The following is a 20,109-nucleotide window of genomic DNA, read 5'->3' as shown; positions in this document are numbered from 1 at the left end:
ATTTGTTGGTTGGTTTAACTATGAGGTTGGCATTTTAGCCAGTTTTATCTGCAAGCTGCAGTTTAAACATGATGTGTGAATCAAGTCAGATGTGTTTTATTCTGTTAATAAAACTTACATCTGGTTTATATCTTTAGTGATGTGTTCATAGTTTGATAATCAGGTCAAAGGGATAACCTAGAGCTAATGTTTACCTTGCTTTCCATCATACCTTCAATTATAACCTCATATTTGCTGTTGGAATTTCAGGTTAGTTTATAGAATCTGTTCCATATTAAATGTTGATAGTAACTTGAATAGTGGGAAGTAAACTGCTGCAAATTTATATGGCCTGGCCAAAATTGGTAACCATAAGTCTATATAACCATATGTTTTATATTACTGTCTTACCATGGGGAGTAGTGATGTCTCCCTTGGACAATTCCTCTGACTCGTTTTCGGAGGCCTGCTTGAGGGAGGATGAGTTTATTCCTGGCATTTTAGGAACAAGGTTAATTACTGACCCTGAACCGCCAGGAGAAAGAGAATTACAGGCTTCTGCTGGGGACAGCTTGCAGGTAAGTGAAGAGGACGGGGAAGAGTTGCCTTCCATGTTGGATCTCAGAGCACGCAGGGTAGAGAAACGGAGGTCTGCCAGATTACTCAGGAGAAGGCCCCACTCCTCTTGATAGGATACACCAGGAAGCTATTTCGTATGGCAGGCAGAGGGAGATGTTGCTGGGAAAAACGTGTATGATTTATGGCTGTGTGTTTGTTCATGCTTCCTGCTGGACTTTTGAACTTCTCCTGACCAGTGAGTTTCCGTGGAGGTACTTTTAGTTTTGCCTAGTGACTTTCAGTTGGTTTAGTGGACTTACTTGATGGAGCAGCTTTGCATTTGTTTTATGGACTATTGGCCATTGCACGGTGGACTAATCTTGGCTTGCTTGTAGATGACTTATTTTTCGATGATTGAGTGTTTTAATATTTGTAAACCACTGAGAGTTGCAGAATTGCAGCAGATTAAAAAAACCTAATGAAATATATCTGATCAACTAATTTTTGAATAATTTTATTAGTGAGGCAGATCAAATAAATGAAGAAGAATGATAATGTTTGGCAAGAAACTATATGGAAAGAGAAGGAAGAACTTAGGGGAAAAATAAGCTCCATATGATATCAACTGCACATTAATTTTTAAACTTATTATTAAACTAGAGCTATAGAGAAAACTGATCAGCTGTACCCTCTGACTTGGCCTCTACATCATGATCTATATCCATAGGTATTACTTAAAGTTGTTGGATGTAGGATGTAAGTAACCAAATGTCCTAAATATTTTTTCCCTAACTTCATCTTTTTTATAAAATCAAGCAGTACAAAATTAATATATCCAAGATATAGAAAGGTGCTGTTCCAAAATAGTTTTCCCATTATAAAGCAACCATCATGTTGACCCATTAAAAAAATTGTTTACCATATCTTTATTCTCTACTCATTACAAAAGACATTTCTCCCAGCCTCCAAAGCATTTGTTTCTATTGAAAAATATTTATGAAATCATTCTGGTATATCTTGACCCATTTGTGGTGATAAATTATAGGATGTTTTCAATATTTTGAAAAAGAAAAAGATGGGGTTACCGAAAGCCATGTTTTTTTAAGGTTGCAGGAAAGCAGGAAACAACTTTGAGAAGAAAGCAGTTATGCACACAATACACATAAGTACATACAGAAAATACATAGGTGTATTGTGATAGCTTAAACTACTGTGCATATACGTATTATGGTTGTGTTGAACATTTCTGCTCTTTGTCCTCCTGGAGAGGTTCCTGCCGCTTCCCATGCTGAGTAGATTGTATTTCTTTTATATCCCAAATGAATTTGAGAGGTATATCCTTCATTTGTGCTTGAAAAATATTGTCAAACCTTTCACTTTGCGATACTGTCATAATATTCTTCCAGTCTCCAACAGTTCCTGATGAAAAAGGAGCAGATTGAAGAATCAATGATTGGTCCTAGCCTGTAGTCTGTCCTCCTGAAAAGAGCCCCAGCATTGATGTTGAATCCTCACAGACCTGCCCACCATGAAGGTCCCACCAGTGATGATCATCCTTTTGGCTCTGTGTATCTAGAACAATTCTGGAACCACTGTTTTGTCTTCCCACAAGATCCAGCTTCTACCTTTATTCTCTCATAGCACATTTATTCATCACAGGAGTAAGTAAAAGAGTGAGTTTTGGACTCAGCAATAGTCACAACTTAGGTTTTTATACTAATACCTTACTTTGAACAATTTTTTCAGCAGAAAGAGGATATACATGTAGTCCTTGAGTTACAAACACAGTTGAACCCAAACTTTATGTCTTATTTTGGGGGAAACAGGGTAATAAAGGTGGGATCAAACCCTAATAAATATAGATAGATAGATAGATAGATAGATAGATAGATAGATAGATAGATAGATAGATAGATAGATAAATAAATAAATAAATAAATAAATAAATAAATAAATAAATAAAAAATAAATAAATAAATAAGCTGCACTTCTGAAGGAGCAGGAAATCCTCTCAAAGGGGTCGTGGGGCACAGCAGTGAAGATCCAGCTATTGCTCAAGTTGCAGGGGCATCAGCTCTCTCTCTTTTCATCTCCCATTTTTCTCCCTCTTTCTTTCTCTCTTTCAACACAACCTCTCAGCCTGGTTCAGCCCCCCTTCAAAGCTACATCTCAAGATCTGGAAGATTCAGGGGAAAGCCTCATCGGAAAGAATTGGATTCTTCACTGTCCAAGTCAAAATGGCCCTGATAGGCCTAGTGAATTGAGGCCATGTCCTTTCTAGTGACCAATGGGAGTTGAACTGAACCTACCCCCAGGAATAACGTGAGTGCAGAATTCACCTCTCCTCTACAATAAACTAACATATATTTTGCCTGCTGAAGAAGTGGAGATGTTCATTCAACACTGGAGAAACTGAGGATGACGTAGAACTACCTCAGGTATATGCTGGGGACAAGAAGTCAATGTCTTGAGGACACAAGAGAAAAAGAAGTGGTTTCTGAAGCGTTTTTGTCCCATGGTTAGATGCAAGAGAGGGAAAATACCAAAGTTTGATTTTGTTCTGTCGGTATTACCTTTGCGTATATGCTTTATGTTTTTTCGTCCAAAACACTCTTCATATGTTTTCATATAATTTGCCCTAGGATCAGCTTTCATGTTCTTGAATGTAGACATCTCCACAACTTTGTCCACTTCCGGGCTGCTCAGCTCTTTTCCAATAAATTTACATATTTTAAGTACCGTGCCTCTGAGATCCTGGAAGAAAAATTATTTGCTTTTGGAATATTTCTACAGTATACCCTTGTATACCCTTAATTTGGAGGAAGCTCCACTGAACAGAATGGAATTGATTTCTGAGTGAAAACATTATATAGAATAGCATTAAAAAGGTTTATAAAGTGTCATTTCTTTCTTTATGCAGATAAAACACTGGTGAAAATGAATTGGATGGAGATCCTGGACTTCCCACTACATCTATAGGCACTTCCCACTACATCTATATCAATTTCAGATGAAGCAAGTTATGTATGTATGTATGTTATGTATGTATGTATGTATGTATGTATGTATGTATGTATTGTAAATAATTACATGCACATACATGCATGTGTTTTATATCTTACATTATTCATCTAGAAATGTTATAGTGAGCTGAACACCATATAAACCAACTAATCAACCAATTGATTAGTATACATCCATTCCCATCATGCTTTTTCCTTTGGGAACAAGTAATGTTATGCAAAGCACAGAAAAGGAATAAGGCAACCAGGAGAGAAAGAAATAGAAAGATGGTTAAATCAAGCTAAATCAATACTGTGCACTATACCTTTCCAATCTTATCAGCTTCATCTAACTATCATTTTCTCTGCCTTCTTCTGCATCCATTCAGTGTTCCTTCAAATATTTGTTATGTAATTGATCCTGATTAATATGACTAAATCATTTCAACAAATGTGCTTCTCTCAAATACTCATTTGTATTTAATCCACATTCATTCAGCATTTATTAAATCTTAATGCTAACTCTTCTTGTTTCGTTACCTATTTACACCTTAAGTTGATATTTCTCCTGACCACATCTCAATTCCTTTTAACAAATTGAGCAAAGCATGCTCTTATATGAAGTCATTTTCATTGCATTCTTTGTCATGCACATACATGAAGCAAGCATGTGAAAGTGCTATGGCAGAGAGAAGCAGTTGGGTTGAATCTCCGGCGTGTCAGATCTTGCAGCTGCTTCTTCCGGCCCTTGGTGCTGGGTGAGCCTTGGTCACTTGGGGAGATGCTCCACGTGCTCTCCCGAGACAATGGCCCAGCCCCGCTGCTTTTCTCCACCACTGCTCTTGCTGGTGGCCTGCCGGAAGAGTGTCTTGTGCAGCACAGTGAAATTTAGCAGCCGTGAGCTGCCACTTTGGGTCCTTTAAGTCACATCCAGAAAGCACTGCAGTGGAGAGAAGCAGCATTTAACCCGGCTGCTTCTCTCTTCTGCAGTGCTTGTCAAACCCTTAAAGAAGGATGAAAAGAGAATAGGGATAGAAGAATGGTGTGTTCTTCCTGTATCTCATCTTCACGAACTTGATCTATCCAAAAGCTTTGGAACAAACCCTTTTCCTCCCTTGTCCCTTTTCTATACACTTCTTTTAGGAAAAAAAAAGCCCTGTCTGAATCAGCTCTACAAACTCTGCTTAGTTGCATAAGCAGAGAGTTAGCAGGAGTCTGATTTTCAAGTTCTTGGCAAACCCACTGCAATAGTTTACGTTGAATGGAAAAGAAAAACAGGCATGAACTCTTTGGACCTTAAAAATGTAAAAGTTAGTTTGTTCAGAACATTCACAAATGTTCAATCATAGATAAAAGCGAACTGTACCTGCAGCTGCATCTCTATTTGTCTAGGCCTATTCCCTGAATCCTATTGACCTTGACAAAAGAATACAGCATTTTTCGGAGTATAAGATGTACATTAGTTTTTGGGGAGGAAAACAAGCTGTTCCAGACTGTGGTGATCGCCCAGGCCATCGCCACCTCCACACATTGTGTTTTGGGCCTCCTCCGCATGTTACGTTTTTGGCCGCCAATCCCCACCACCTAGAACCGGACAAAAACGTGAAGCGCTGAGGTAAAAAACGGCCAAAGGGTGGGGGCCAGAGGGTGGGTGGGGCTTCAGCAACATTTGCTGTATAAGACGCACAGACATTTCCACCCACTTTTGGTGGGGGAAAGTGCATCTTATATTTGGAAGAATATGGTAAGTGGGGGAAATAAGTGAATAGTCTCACCTGGATCATTTCCTCATAGCACAGGAAGAGAATATTGAATTCATTCTGATGTGTATACCAGCCTTTCACATGATCGAAGACCAAACTGCCAATAACTGTTGGTTCAAGCAGAGAATGGAAATAAGAATGGTCGTGCTTAAGTTAATTCTGATTCCTCGCATGAGCTATAAGGAAAATATTTTTCTTTTAAACATTATATACACAAAGCCAATGTCAGTAAGGCATAATGATTTTGAGGATCACTTCTTTCTAAACAGCATGCATTATACAATTAGAATAAGAACTCTTTGGAAATGTCTTTGGAAATGAAAAAAAAATTGCTAAGGATACCAACAATCGTTTCTGCATTTTAAGGCATACAGGAGGCCATCAACTGTTGTACAGGGACTGTTTGAAATTATGACATCACTGAATGAAGGGGCTTATAACTCCTGCCCAAATTTATGGCTACTGCCATGCCCCCATGATTGTGTGAACAAAATTTGAGCTCTTTGCAATCCACCTGCCTTTACAAGGGATGCTGTAGTGGCCTCCCCTCCTATATTCTTACCATACTGTCCCACTGGGTCCTTGTGGGCATCTTTCCTACCTCCATCACTGATGAGTCAATTGCTATTTTGGTGCTGTAGATCTCCTTCTGGCAGCAGCTACTCCACCATGTGGCCTTCGTACATAGTGAAAATGGCTCCACCATATGGCTGTGTTCAGGAAGTGGGCATCATGTCGGAGCAGACACCAATTCATTGCAGCAACTCCCAAAATGGTCTCTGCTTCCAAGGCAGACCCAAAGGAGCCCACGGGACTGAGTGGCCTGCTCTCCTTCCCCAGCGTGATCTCTGGAGCTCCAGGGATCACATTGGGGAACAAGAACAGTTTGTTCTACCCCTCTACAATGTTTCTCTACACTGTCCCTCAGCCTGTTCCTCTACAGTGGAGGTTGTGTTGCTCTATTCCACAAATGACTGCAATTTTGGGAGCAGCTACCATAAATTGTGGGACGCATGGGATGCTGAGGTCTAGGAAGCAGAGCGTGGGCTGCCTCAGAGAGTGGGGCAGGCCTTGGAGGCCCATGGGCAGGCCATGAGTGGGCTGTAAAAGTGTTGCAGCACATGCCTGGGCCTGCACTAGGCTTCCAGGATCTCCCCCACCCCAGAGACACCCTTTGCTCTGCTTAATTGCCAGCCTGGTTGCTTAACACCCAGGAAGGATGGGATTGTTAGGCAATGAAGACAGTTACAATTAATGATAGCCCTGAGTTGAAAAATGACTCAGTTGGGATTGTTTTCCAACTCATCCAAGCCACATGTTGTCTCTGGCCAGATTTACACCATTACTGTTTAATGCAGTTCCTCTAGTGAACCCCGTTAGATCCTTATTGCTATGTTGGCTGACATGGATTTTATTTTAATAGAGAGAGGTGGAAATTTATGAGTGTTTAATTTTTCCCCACACACAAACCAATGAGAACAACTGTGCAAAGTGAGATTTAGCCTGGAGTTTCATTGGAGAATGAGGAAACTTTGGATTCATTAAATGTAAAGTTCTCTCCTATTGCTGAAATGCTTCAAACTGAGTGTTGTTGTTGTTGTTAATAACTCCAAGGGGACACACTAGCAAACCAGCCCTTTTTGACAGTGTTGTGATAATTAAAGTTTTTATTTCCATCTTACCGTTTCCAGATAAAAATCTTTCCATGTATTCCTCCAAATTCAATGAATTTTCCACTGCCCTGAATGAGTTGATATAATGAAAAAAGGACACTAAAGTGTCTTTTGGATTTCGGTACACGTAAATAACCTGCAAGAATATATATTATATGTAATCTGTAATAAATACATTCATTTTTAATAAACTGAGGATACGTTCTAAAGTACAAATTATATAAATGTTTCCCTTTTCCTCTTATAAAACTATATAAATGTTTTCCTTTTCTTCATATAAAGTATATTTCACTGGCCCACATTTTATTCTCACTTCCATGTCATGAATTAGAGTACATTGAGCTAGAGCAGCGGTTCTCAACCTGGGAGTCGCGACCCCTTTGGGGGTTGAACGGCCATTTCACAGGGGTCGCCAAAGCCCTCTCTTGCCCCTCCCACACCTTCACTCACCCTCACTCTCTGCTCTGTTGGATCGCCGGCCGTTTGCTTACCCCATCCACCCCCAATATATTGCTGCCTCCTGAGTCCCAGCTGATGGCTAGAGGAAAAAAAACTGTTTAAATTCTTGCCGCGGGGCTTCAAAGGGCTGCCCTATAGCCAGTGGTGGGATTCTGCCGGAACCGTTTGTTAAATTGCTGGTTTGCCCCACCCCTCCGCACCACTATTTATTGCCAATAAATAATGGTGGGTGAGGGGCGGGTGAGCCAGCAATTTAACAAATGGTTCGGTGTTTTTTTGTAATTTTATTGGCCCGCGGAGCTTCAGCATAGGCTAATTAGCCCTTGATTAGATCGGCTCCCGACTCTCAAATGATTTGTCTCAGCTGTTTTGCTCAGGGCTCTGCTGCTTCCTTGCAAAGAGTCCTGGAGCAGATTTTTTTCCCCCTAGCTATGCTGAAAAACGAAACTGAAACTGCTTTGCTGTTGCTGCAAGGTTGGAAAATTAGGCAGGCAGATTTCTTTTCTTTTTCCTCACCAAAAAAGGTAGGTGCAAACAATGGGAAATTTAGGGAAAAAGAGGAGAATTCAAGATTTTAAAACACAAAAGAAAAAAAGCTCTATTTAACTAGGGAATTGTAATAATTGAGATACTATTAATTGTATATTGTGTTGAAAGCAGAAATAGTTAAGTTGTGGTTTTGAGGAATATATGGGGGAAATTATTTGGTTTATTATTATTGGTAAATATAATTAATTGATTTGTAAGAAATTGGATTGCATGGAAATAATTGGAATATTCATGTTCATATTGATTAATATACAAAAAAGGTAGTTATATAACTAATTGATTCATATTAAAATGTTGAATTTATATTAAACAACTGTAATATTACATAATTAACCAATGTGAGGATGGATATAAAAATATATGACAATGGGAAGGGGTATAATATAGAATAGAAGGGGAAAATAGAATTTGATTAACATTAGAGATGAGGATGAAGGGTTTTTTACAAAAATAGATGAGGAATAAATATGGCAAAAAGGAAATATAGAAATTGTAAATTTAATTGAAATGACTAAACACTGTTTAAATTTGTGAACCAGCCAAATACTCTGTTCAAAGAAAATACATTGTATGTTTGTATGTGTGTTTCTAATTATTGTTATTTATTCATATTTGTTCTCTTTTATTCTTTAAAGTTTAACAATTCATTCTTTATCTTAATATCTTTATATTTGTTTGGGGTTGGCTTTCTTCCCTTTCATCTTTTTTATTGTACAGCAATCTTTCTCCTCAAACGTACCACCTCTCTCTTTTCTTTCCTTCTTACTTTCTCTTCCTCCCCCTCTTCTTCTCCTCCCTACTTCCTTTTCCTTTCTCCTTCTCCTCCTCTCTTCCTCCCTCTCTTACCCTCCCTCCTACTCTAATTTCCCTTCCCTTCCTTTATCCCTTTCTATTGCTGTATCCTTTTATGCATACGGACTACTCAGAGGGCTGAAAAAGTTATTTCTGACTGGTCCTCGCACTTTTGACCAGTCCTCGAACTTACGACTGTCCTCACATTTTACGTTTTTGCCCTAGCTTGTCACCATGGTGAAGAGAAGCAGTTGTGAAATGAGTGACATGGTTGTTAAGAATGCTGCACGGGCATAAATGTGAAGATGGTCATAAGTGTGAGGACCAGTCAAAAGTGCGAGGATCTGTCAGAAATGACTTTTTTCAGCCCTCTGAGTAGTCCCTATACACATAGCCATGGCCACCCGGTCACATGACCAGCTAGCCATGCCCACCCAGTCACATGACCTCCAAGCCACGCCCACAAAATAAGCCACGCCCACAGACCCCCCTGGTTGGGGGTCACCACAACATGAGGAACTGTATTAATGGGTCGCGGCATTAGGAAGGTTGAGAACCACTGAGCTAGAGCAATTGGCTATATAGTAATTGGCTGTCAACTTGCAAAGCTTTCAAGTTGCCATGAGCAGGAGGAGGGAGAACTGAAGTGAATTCCATACATTTTTCTGCCGCAATCAGAAGGAGGGTGTTAGGTTTCACAGCCAGCCAAAGTGGTTAATTGGAGAATGTGATTTATGACATGGCCAGGGGGGAGGGGAGAGACAGGGTCATAGGGGAACGTAAATCTACGTGGGATCAGTCCTGACTGCATCCGAGTATTGCCGGAATGTTGCTCCTAATAAATCACTATATTTCCTTTGAAGTTTGGCTCATGGCTCATGAATTAATTAGGGCATCTTTCGGAAACTTGACATTGGCTATATTAGCAATCAAACAATAGATAATACCTTAATCAAGGAACCACTAACTTAGTCACACAGTAAACAACAGCCTAATCAAGGAACTACCAAGAACACTCCTACCAACACTGGCAGGGGAAGCCTCTTCTATATAAAGTGAGCAAAGTCCACTACTTTCAAGCACTCAGGATTTTATCTAATTGGGTAATGAATACAGTTACATTACAGTGCTTTTTCTCCTACAATCTGTACTCTTTTCTCCTGCTTTTCTCCTATATGAATATAAACACATATATACATAAATATACACATATACTTATACAATCATTGTAGTTTTTCAGCTAACTCATTTTTATAGTCAGACTAGAGTAACAAGATTGACCTACTTTTCCCTTTTTGCCACTCAGTTTCTTGGGAACTAAGTAATATGGCAGATGGGACATGAGGACACGAGGTGATGGCATCTCGGTGATATCCACATTGTGTAAGTTGTATTCTATGGATGCACACCGATGTGATATGGAAATATTTTCTGTTCCATTCCGATGGCCTTCATACAAAATCAAGCATATAATATTCTGGGTCCAGATAGTTCCTAAAAATGAAAATCAACTTGTTTTAAAGTTGGGGGAATTATCTGGGTTTCACATTACTTATATCACCAAAGTTGTATCACTAAGCAAAGAAATAATTAAGAAATAATTTATCACTAAGCAGAAAAACACGTAGCTGTATCACATACTCATACATCACCTAGAGAGAAAACTCACTTAGAATCTAGAAATGTTCCATTTGACATTTAAATATGTTTTAAATAGTATTTGCTTATAGTATATAAGAATAGTATTTGATTATATAGTGAGTTGTATGAGGTAGTCTATGATTCTGAAGGTCCAGTTTGAGAGCTTTTAGGCTATCAAACCTATGTCCCCATATGTACGAACTTCTAAACTCTGGGATTTATGTTTGTCCCTTGTTGGAGTAGGAAGGAATTAATTTCATAGTAAAGGGATGATTTTTTGCTACTTCTAGAGCTCTTCTTCCAAGAGTTCCTCAGGGAGGGAGGGAGGGAGGGAGGGAGGGAAGGAAGGAGGGAGGGAGGGAGGGAGGGAGGGAGGAAGGAAGGAAGGAAGGAAGGAAGGAAGGAAGGAAGGAAGGAAGGAAGGAAGGAAGGAAGGAAGGAAGGAAGGAAGGAAGGGTTGTTGCATACTGTAGATTCATTCTTTCCTTCTTTCTAGCTCTAGAGCTCTGGAGAAAGAAAGGAGCTTGGAAATTGTTTTTTTCAAAGTCACAGCATAGAAAATACTCCAGAATCCTAAGAAAACAAAGGGGAGGTAGAACCATGCATTTAATAAGGCTTGTTCTGTGAACAAGGCACAACATGTAAGAAATGTGAGGCTTGTTCTGTGAGCAAGGCATGTTCTGTAAGAAATGCCTGATTTCAATGATACAGACCAAGTTCCAAAATAAAGGCATTTATTTGTGAAGAGGGGAACTAACAAAGGCTACAATCACATGTACAGAATTCCAAACGAAATCAACATAATCAGTGCAATGTATCTATTCACAAGTGTTGGAAGAAATGTCCCTCTGGGTTCAGTTCCAAGTAGGGAGGAAAACATTGGAAACATGGAGGATGTTTGGAAAGATGGTTTAATGGTGGGCAGGACCACATGGTTTGAGGTCCTAGGCCCATGATGGCGAACCTATGATACACGTGTGAGAGGTGGCACACAGAGCCTTCTCTGTGGGCACGCGCTCCATCGCCAGCTGCTCTTCTTTGTTCCGTTGCACACATGGGCGCTGGCCAGCTGCTCTCTTCCGGGTTCCGGCAGGCACATGTGTGCCGGAAAACCAGCTGGGTGGCACCCATGTGTGCACCAGAACCCGGAAGAGAGCAGCTGGCCAGTGCGCATGCGTACTGGACTAGGTGTCTGGCACCCCGGTGCGCGATGAAACCCAGATTAGCTGGCTGCTGCACACCTGCGCACCTGCCAGCTTCTCTCTTCTGGGTTCCAGAGCTCGCCTTACAGCTTCCGGTTCCTGTATAAGGGCAGGTATCCTAATTGGTTATCAGACTCCCATGGGGCCATGCAGGGTAACTTTGTAGGTTGTCTTAAGTCCCAGGCTTGGTTGAATCTTGCTGGGTGATGATGTAATGAAGAGGGTTGTGTACTGAAAGTGTGTTGGGCAATTCCTATTATGGCTTAATGGCTTTGTCCTGTTTTGGATCTTGAGTGAGGGCTAATCCTATCATTTCCTGAGGGTGAAGGTCTTTTGTTTTGTAGATAAGCTGGGCCAGCCTTTTGTTTTGTAGATAGGTTGGCACCAAAATATCTGCTGGGAGGACAGGGAGCTGAGGCTCTGAGTTTATGTCTTTAGAAACATGTTTCTCCTTTAGGGAAAATATAATATTCTGCCTTTTTAATATTTTCTAGAATATTTCATTTTTCTAGGAGAGGGGTGGGTGCTAGCTTTCTATATTACTTTCATGCAGACGGGCAGAATGAAACTTTCCAAAGAGAAAGTTTAGTTACAGTATGAAATTTATACATTGCTCATGTCATATTACAGAATTCTTACCAGACTTTGGGTAAGTGTCTATGAATATATCACTATCCCTGGTTTCAAAATCTTCTAGTGCTTCAAGGAGATCAAGTTTCATTAATTCTTTCCCTAAATTATATCCTTTATAGTTGAATAATGCTTCATGGTCTGCTTTTTCCATAATAACAAGGCTGCAATAAAAGAGAAATTAAAAGGTTTTCCCCCCTTCCTTAATGCTAGCAGCATAAACAGGGTCAAGATCTCTCACTTCACAATTATTGAAATTATTGTTTCAATAATTCACATTTGGCAGCCTTCTTCAGCAATGATCCCCAAGAGCCTTGATAGTACAGTGGTCTATGCACCCTGTTATTAATACAGCTGCCTGCAATTTCTGCTGGTTCGAATCTCTCCAAGGCTCAAGGTTGACTCAGCCTTCCATCCTTTCTAAGGTAGGTGAAATGAGGACCCAGATTGTGGGGGCAATAAGCTGACTTTGTATAAAATATACAAAAGTATGAAGGCTATTGCTTAACGCATTGTAAGACGCCCTGAGTCTCCAGAGAAGGGCGGCATATAAATCAAATTTTAAAAAAGAGAGAGAGAGAGAGAGAGAGAGAGAGAGAAAGAAAACAACCTGGAAAAAGTCTACTTTTTTTTTTCTACAACTGTTAAAACAGGAACTCAAAAAGTTACATTTATGGTCTTCAATGTTATCAAGAGGAAAACAAGGAAGTTTGTATACTCTTTGTATACATTGTATACAAAGAGAACTGTGTTAGTCTGGGATAGTAACAAATCAGGAGTCTGATAGCATCTTTCCAAATTAACACTTTTTATTAAGAGGCATAAGCTTTTGTGAGATGCTACTCAGCTCCTTCTGATTTCTAGTTTATAGTAATTACAGATGTACTTATCTAGTTGATATTCTAATGATTTTATTAGATGACCATATGCATGCCTCATTAATCATACCTTTTAATAGCACTGATCAGTTTAATATTCTGGTTAATATATGAAGTCAAACTGGTTTAATCCTAAACAAATGTATGAATTTTTTGATCCTTGCATCCACGTGACTTTTTTAAAAAAAATGAAACAATGTATGTGCTATACCTGTTAATAGTAAAACGTCACAGAACTACTTTAAAACGAAGCTTAAAATCCTTAATTTAACATCTTAATCAAACATTTTCTAATAAACTACTATCATCTGTCTTAATGCTAGGAATAAATCTTTTACAAATACCTTTATGGTTCTTTCTTGCTGATTATTTAATATCTTTCAGAAATAAAGCACTGAACAGAGCAGAAGGAAAATGACACTCCTGAAATTTAGAAGCAGGCTTTTATCTGTTGACTGTGAAAGGATGCACAGGTGACTGACTTTGTTTCTTTAAAGGGTTTGAAATCTGGACTGTTGACATCAGAAAGCAAACCTAAATCGCAGTATCATTTCATAAACAACCATTTTGCAATCCAGAATTAACTTGATAAAGCCATATCCACATAAAACACAACCTGGATCAGTATCATGCAGGGGATGAATAGTGAAGGACATTGCACAAACCATAAAGTGGAAAGGAGAAAAAAGAATGGCAGGAGTTACCTTTTTCCCGTCTTTCTCATCAGATACAGTAGGGTGGGAAGGGATACCTGTTTCACACTTCACCTTCACTCAAAACCACCAAGTGTTGTGGTTTTGTTAATGATGACCAGACTGACATCAGGAAAGAAGTCTTATTTGGCATGTATTATAGTGATTCTTTCCTTAGAAAAGTGTTTATAGACATTATAAACCCATTAGATCAAAGAGATCATGGTATCACATCAAGGCGATGTAATAGTAACAGAGTTGGAAGGGACCTTGGAGGTCATCTAGTCCAAACCCTTGCTCATGCAGGAGACCTCTACTAGGGATTCGAACCACTGAACTGCTGACCTTTCTGATCGACAAGTCAGAGTTTGATTAGTCAGGTTTAAAGGCAATGCAATTATTTGAATCTTGATTCTTTATATTTAACACATGTGTATTTTATTATTGTATTTCTTTTTTCTTGATTTTGAAGGAACCAAATTAATCTCCAAAACTGAACACCCCCATAAGATGAATAAATGTGACAATACCTCCCGCCTGCCAGACATCTGGAAACTAGCCCTTGTCAATAAATGAGTCCCAGCACCCACAGACAGAAAAATCTGCACCCCAGAAGCCAGACACACACACCCCGAGACTTCCAACCAAATCACATTCCAGCCAGCCACAAAGATGAAGCCCTGCCACCTGATGGAAAAAAACCAACCATACACCCGAAGCCAAGCCAATAGACACAGACTGAAACTCCCAACCAATCAGAACGAAGAGGTGGGGAAGATTTGAAATAGTAACCGCAGTTGCTGCAGAAGACCCCTTGCATAAACCTGATGATGGCAGATGAGATTCTGTCGAAACGTTGCCAAAGTGCTCTCAATCTTACATGGGAGAAGACCCGAATACACCAATACTTGCATACCTGTACCCGTGAAAATCTACGAATATATATATACCCGAGCACAACCAAGCCCCCACCCAAACAGAACACACCCCCATCCAATCAGAGCACAGCCAAACCCCCAACCAATCAGAACACACTTCCACCCAATCAGAACACAGCCAAGCTCCCACCCAATAAATTCACACCCCCACTGGCAGTTAAAAGGCAGAAACAGCTGCAATCACACATTGCTCCTAGAAGCATGAAGCCGAAAACACCAGCCTGAAGATGACAAATGAGACTATATAATACAAGCAACATGGTTATAGCTATAAGTGGGAAGAGGTAGGTACTAGTAAGGATGAGAAGAATAATAGTAATATAGTCTTAGTAGATAATTTGACAGTGTTGTGGGAATTGGTTGTTTAGCAGAGTGATGGCATTCGGGAAAAAACTGTCCTTGTGTCTTGTTGTTCTGGTATGCAGAGCCCTATAGCATCGTTTTGAGGGTAGAAGTTGAAACAATTTATGTCCAGGATGGGAAGGGTATGTAGCAGGGATGAAATGCTCCTAGTTCGGACCGGATCACCTGATGTTCAGAGAACCAGGAAAAATCCCTGCCCCACCCACCATGCCCAGCTGAGCCGCGCAATCATCAGAGGCTTTTTTTTTTTTTACTTTTAAAAGCATTTTTTCTACAACAGCTTTGGCCAAAAAAATGCTTTTAAAAGTTTTTTTAAAAAAAGCCTCTGATGATTGCACGGCTCAGCTGGGATTCTCAGAGGTTTTTAAAAGCATTTTTTCTACAACCTCTTCGGCCAAAGAGGTAGTAGAAAAAATGCTTTTAAAAGTAAAAAAAAAAAAAGTTGGCCACGCCCACCCAGTCACATTAGTCTCCCCCACCAAGAACCGGGAGTAACAAATTTTACATTTCACCACTGGTCTGTAGATATTTTCACAGCTCTCTTTTTGACTCATGCAGTATACAGGTCCTCAGTGGAAGGCAGGTTGGTAGCAATTGTTCTCTCCGCAGTTCTGATTATCCGTTGAAGTCTGTGTCTGTCATGTATGGTTGCAGAGCCAAACCAGACAGTTATAGAGGTGCAGATGACAGACTCAATAATTCCTCTGTAGAATTGAATCAGTAGCTCTTTGGGCAGTTTGAGTTTTCTGAGTTGGCGCAGAAAGAACATTCTTTGTTGAGCTTTTTTGATGACATTTTTGATGTTAGGTGTCCACTTTAAGTCGTGAGATATAATAGAACCTAGAAACTTAAAGGACTCTACTGCTGATACTGTGTTGTCTAGTATTGTAAGAGGTGGTAGTATAGGAGGGTTTCTCCCAAAATCTACCACCATAAGTACAGTTTTGAGTGTACTTAGTTCAAGATTGTTCTGGTCGCACCACAAGGCTAGTTGTTCAACCTTCTGTCTGTATGCAGATTCATGTTGTCTCAAATGAGACCAATCACTGTTGTATCATCTGCAAACTTTAGTACTTTAACAGAGGGATCTTTTGAGGAGGAGAAAGTGTTAAAGTATTTACAAGAAGCAAAATTACCTCGGATTTCTAAAGATATGGAGGAGATGCTGGAAAGAAACATAACGACGATGGAATTAACAGAAGCAATCAAGAAGCAAAAGAATGGGAAGGCACCAGGGCCAGACTGTCTACCAGTTGAATACTATAGGACATTGCAAGAGTCTCTAACCCTTCCATTATTGAAGGTGATGAATGAAGCAATGACAAAGAAGGAAATACCTAAATCATGGGATGAGGCGTATATTACATTGATACACAAAGATACAGACCCACAACAAATAAAAAACTATAGGCCTATATCCTTTCTAAATTCAGATTATAAATTTTTTGCTTCAATATTGGCGGAAAGACTTAAGAGATATTTGAATAATTTTATACACGCAGATCAAAATGGATTCCTCCCAAAAAGACAAATTAGAGATAATATAAGGATAATTTTGGATGCATTAGAGTATTAAGAAGCACACCCTGAAAAACAGATGGCTTTGGTATTTTTAGATGCACAAAAAGCTTTTGACAATGTAAATTGGCGATTCATGATACTCCAAATGGAAAAGTTGGGCTTTGGCAGGAAATTTATACAGTTTGAAGCCATATACTTCAAACAGACGGCAAAAGTAATGATAAACGGAGAGCTGATTGATCCTATCGAAATAGAAAAAGGTACTAGACAAGGATGCCCGCTATCCCCATTGTTGTTTATATTGACTTTAGAAGTCTTAAACAGACAGATTAGAGAAGAAAAAGAGATAAAAGGCATGAAAATTTGAAAAGAAGAATATAAACTACAAGCCTTCGCAGACGATTTGGCCTTTATTATTGAAGAACCATTAATAACAATAAATAAATTGATAGAAACTATTGGAGAATTTGGGAAAGTATCTGGCTTGAAAATTAATAAAGATAAAATGAAGATAATGACTAGAAATATGTTGAAAAAGCCAAGATTTGATGAAATGGGGAAATTTGCAGTTATCCTTGATTGGTAGGATCTCAACTATTAAGATGAATATTCTGCCCAGAATTTTTTACTTAATTTTGTACTTTCAGACAATTCCAATCAAGTTAGGTAAGGAATTTTTTGTAGATTTAAATAAAATGATATTGAAATATATTTGGCAAGGGAAAAAGGCGAGAATAAAACTAAAGCTGTTACAACATGCTAAAGTTAGGGGTGGTTTTGGTTTGCCTAATTTTGAATTGTATTACCAAGCTGCAAGTTTAATGTGGATTAAAGACTGGATAACTTTGAGAAATACCAGATTATTGAATTTGGAGGGACATGATTTGTTGATGGGGTGGCATGCCTTTTTATGATACAAAGGAACAAAAATACAAGGGTATTTTAGAAGACATCAGATACCTGAAGCTTTATGGTTGAATTGGGAGGAGGTCAAAAAATATCACTATTTGAAGATTCCAGTCTGGGTATCTACAATTGAAGCTTTTTCAAATCCAGTAATATTTAAAAGGGAACAAATTATTAGGTATAGTGAATTATTGGATGAAAAGGGTGAACTTAAATTAAAGCAGGATCTAGAAGATCAGGAATGTAAGATGGACTGATTTTCATACATGCAAATACATGCAAATATTTTCTAGATATCAAGAGGATCTCAAACAAAAGGTTTTTATAATGTTTTGACTAATTTGGATAAGATTTTAATGGGCTCTGATGATCATATAATTAAAAAGTTGTATGGATATTTGTTAGAAGTAAAACTGGAAGAAGAACAAGTTAAAGAAGCAATGATAGCATGGGGGAAAAATGTTGGCTATGGTATTGATTTAGAGAAATGGCAAAAATTGTGGTCACATAATTATAAAATGACGATGTCAACAGCATATAAGGAGAATTTGTATAAGATGTTTTACAGGTGGCATTTACCCCTGACGAGGATAGCCAGGATGTTCCAGAATAAATCGGAGAAATGTTGGAAGTGCCATCAGACTCCAGGATCTTATTACCATATATGGTGGACATGCGGAGAAGCAAAGAGATATTGGATTAAGATACACACGTGGTTGGAAAAAATGACGAAGAGACATATTGACTTTAAACCAGAGATATTTATATTAGGGATCTTACCAGAGACATATAATAAAGAATTGCAATATTTAATTGTAAACCTTCTAACGGCGGCTAGAATTGTATTTGCTAAAAATTGGAAAGGAGAAAAGACACTTACTGATGAAGAAATTATTAAGAAAATCTACGAATATAGATTCTGACAGAGGTGAGTCAGAATATGGAGGAAGTGATAGGGTGAATAGTAAAGAGCACCAAGCTCTTGAATGGGGAGCCTTATTTGGCTTTAATACTTTCAAAATATCCTTTAAACAAAACCATAATTGCGCAGAATTCCCTTTGTTAGTAAAGGATACAAATATGGAGGATTTCTTAGATTCTCTTAGCTTCACTAATACCAGATTTAAAAAATAAATCATGCCCTTTTGGCAGACCTATTACCTTTTGCTAAATGCAGAATGATTTCCAACAAGAAGGGTTACTTACTTTCATACAGAGGGGCAGAATGAAACTTCCCAAAGAGAAAGATTAGTTACAGTATGAAATTTAAATATGCATTGCTCATGTCATATTACAGAATTCTTACCAGACTTTGGATAAGTGTCTATGAATATATCACTGTCCCTGGTTTCAAAATCTTCTACTGCTTCAAGGAGATCAAGTTTCATTAATTCTTTTGTTAAATTATACCCTTTATAGTTGAATAATTCTGCATATTCTGCTTTTTCTATAATAATAGGGCTGCAATAAAAGAAAAATTAAAGGGTTTATTTTCCTTCCTTAATGTTAGCAGCATAAACAGAATTATTAAACAGATTATTTGGAGAACCAGCAAATACCACCTCTGGATGGGCCCAGAATGGGGTGGGAATGAAGATTTGGCAATATCCTATCCCCAGGAGTGGGGTGGAAATGGAGATTTTGCAGTAGCCTTTCCCTGCTATGCCCACCAAGCCACGCCCACCAAGCCACACCACGCCCACCAAGCCACGCTCACAGAACCGGTAGTAAAAAAATTTGGATTTCATCACTGCTTCAGTGTTACCAAGAGAAAAACAAGGAAGTTGGAATTTTTATAGCTGGTACATATACCCAGGACATGGAGAAACTTTTTGAACTTAATTTGAGAAGAACTAATAAAAATATATGTTGGTATGACCACTCTTTGATAGAAAGGAAAGAGGGATTTTAAAGTATTCCACAGAATTTAGTGGAAACTGATGTTAAAAGTGTTTTAGGAGATCATGCAAGGAGCCCTCCCTTTGCCTTTGTCAAATAATTTTAACAGGGTGCATTATTCTTGAAAAATTTTATATTTTTTTCAATCTCAGAAAGATGGAAGGCTGAGTCAACCTTGAGCCAGTCAGAATGTTTGTGACTGGTTTGGCAAGATTGTCCGCATTAGGTATCAGCAAATGTAGGATTGGATTCAACTGGATTTTACTGTGTCGTCTCAGGTGTAGGACAACTCGGCATGGGTGGGTCGGTGCAAGCAACTCAGTGTGGATTGGTCGGCGCCAACAGATCGGTGTGGAGCGCTTGGCACCAATGGGCCAGTGTTCATGGATTGGCGCTGACGAGTTGCCGATGATAATTCGGTGCCAATGGCATGCCCGGTTGTCTGAATGCATAACAAGTGGTCCCCGCCCCCTGGATGTGGGGACAATTCACCACCATGGGACAACGAAGTGGGGAGGAGATAACTTACGGACAGGGAGGGAATAACTTCTGAACCAATTTATTACACATAAAAATATATCTCATTTTGCAAGATGTTATGATTTGAATGTAAGGGATAAAAATAGTATAAATAAGTGACTTTTTAAACATTAAATCTGCTCAA

At 39.0% G+C, this 20,109-nt stretch overlaps 1 protein-coding gene across 1 annotated transcript; it reads right to left on the bottom strand.

Moving 5' to 3' along the window:
- Positions 1-1,067: 1,067 nt before the first annotated feature.
- LOC139323647 (amine sulfotransferase-like) lies at positions 1,068-12,402 on the bottom strand. Its single transcript, XM_070953083.1, has 6 exons — positions 12,258-12,402; positions 10,061-10,269; positions 6,985-7,111; positions 5,315-5,409; positions 3,111-3,291; positions 1,068-1,956 (listed from the first exon to the last, which is right to left on the bottom strand). The coding sequence occupies exons 1-6, from the start codon at positions 12,400-12,402 to the stop codon at positions 1,763-1,765; spliced, it is 951 nt and encodes a 316-aa protein (XP_070809184.1). The 3' UTR covers positions 1,068-1,762.
- Positions 12,403-20,109: the final 7,707 nt, after the last annotated feature.

Source organism: Pituophis catenifer, unplaced genomic scaffold (assembly GCF_029215685.1).
Source record: "Pituophis catenifer annectens isolate HBS135680 unplaced genomic scaffold, rPitCat1.0.hap2 SCAF_1, whole genome shotgun sequence".
Classification (NCBI taxonomy): domain Eukaryota; kingdom Metazoa; phylum Chordata; class Lepidosauria; order Squamata; family Colubridae; genus Pituophis; species Pituophis catenifer.
This window is presented reverse-complemented; position numbering and strand designations above follow the sequence as displayed.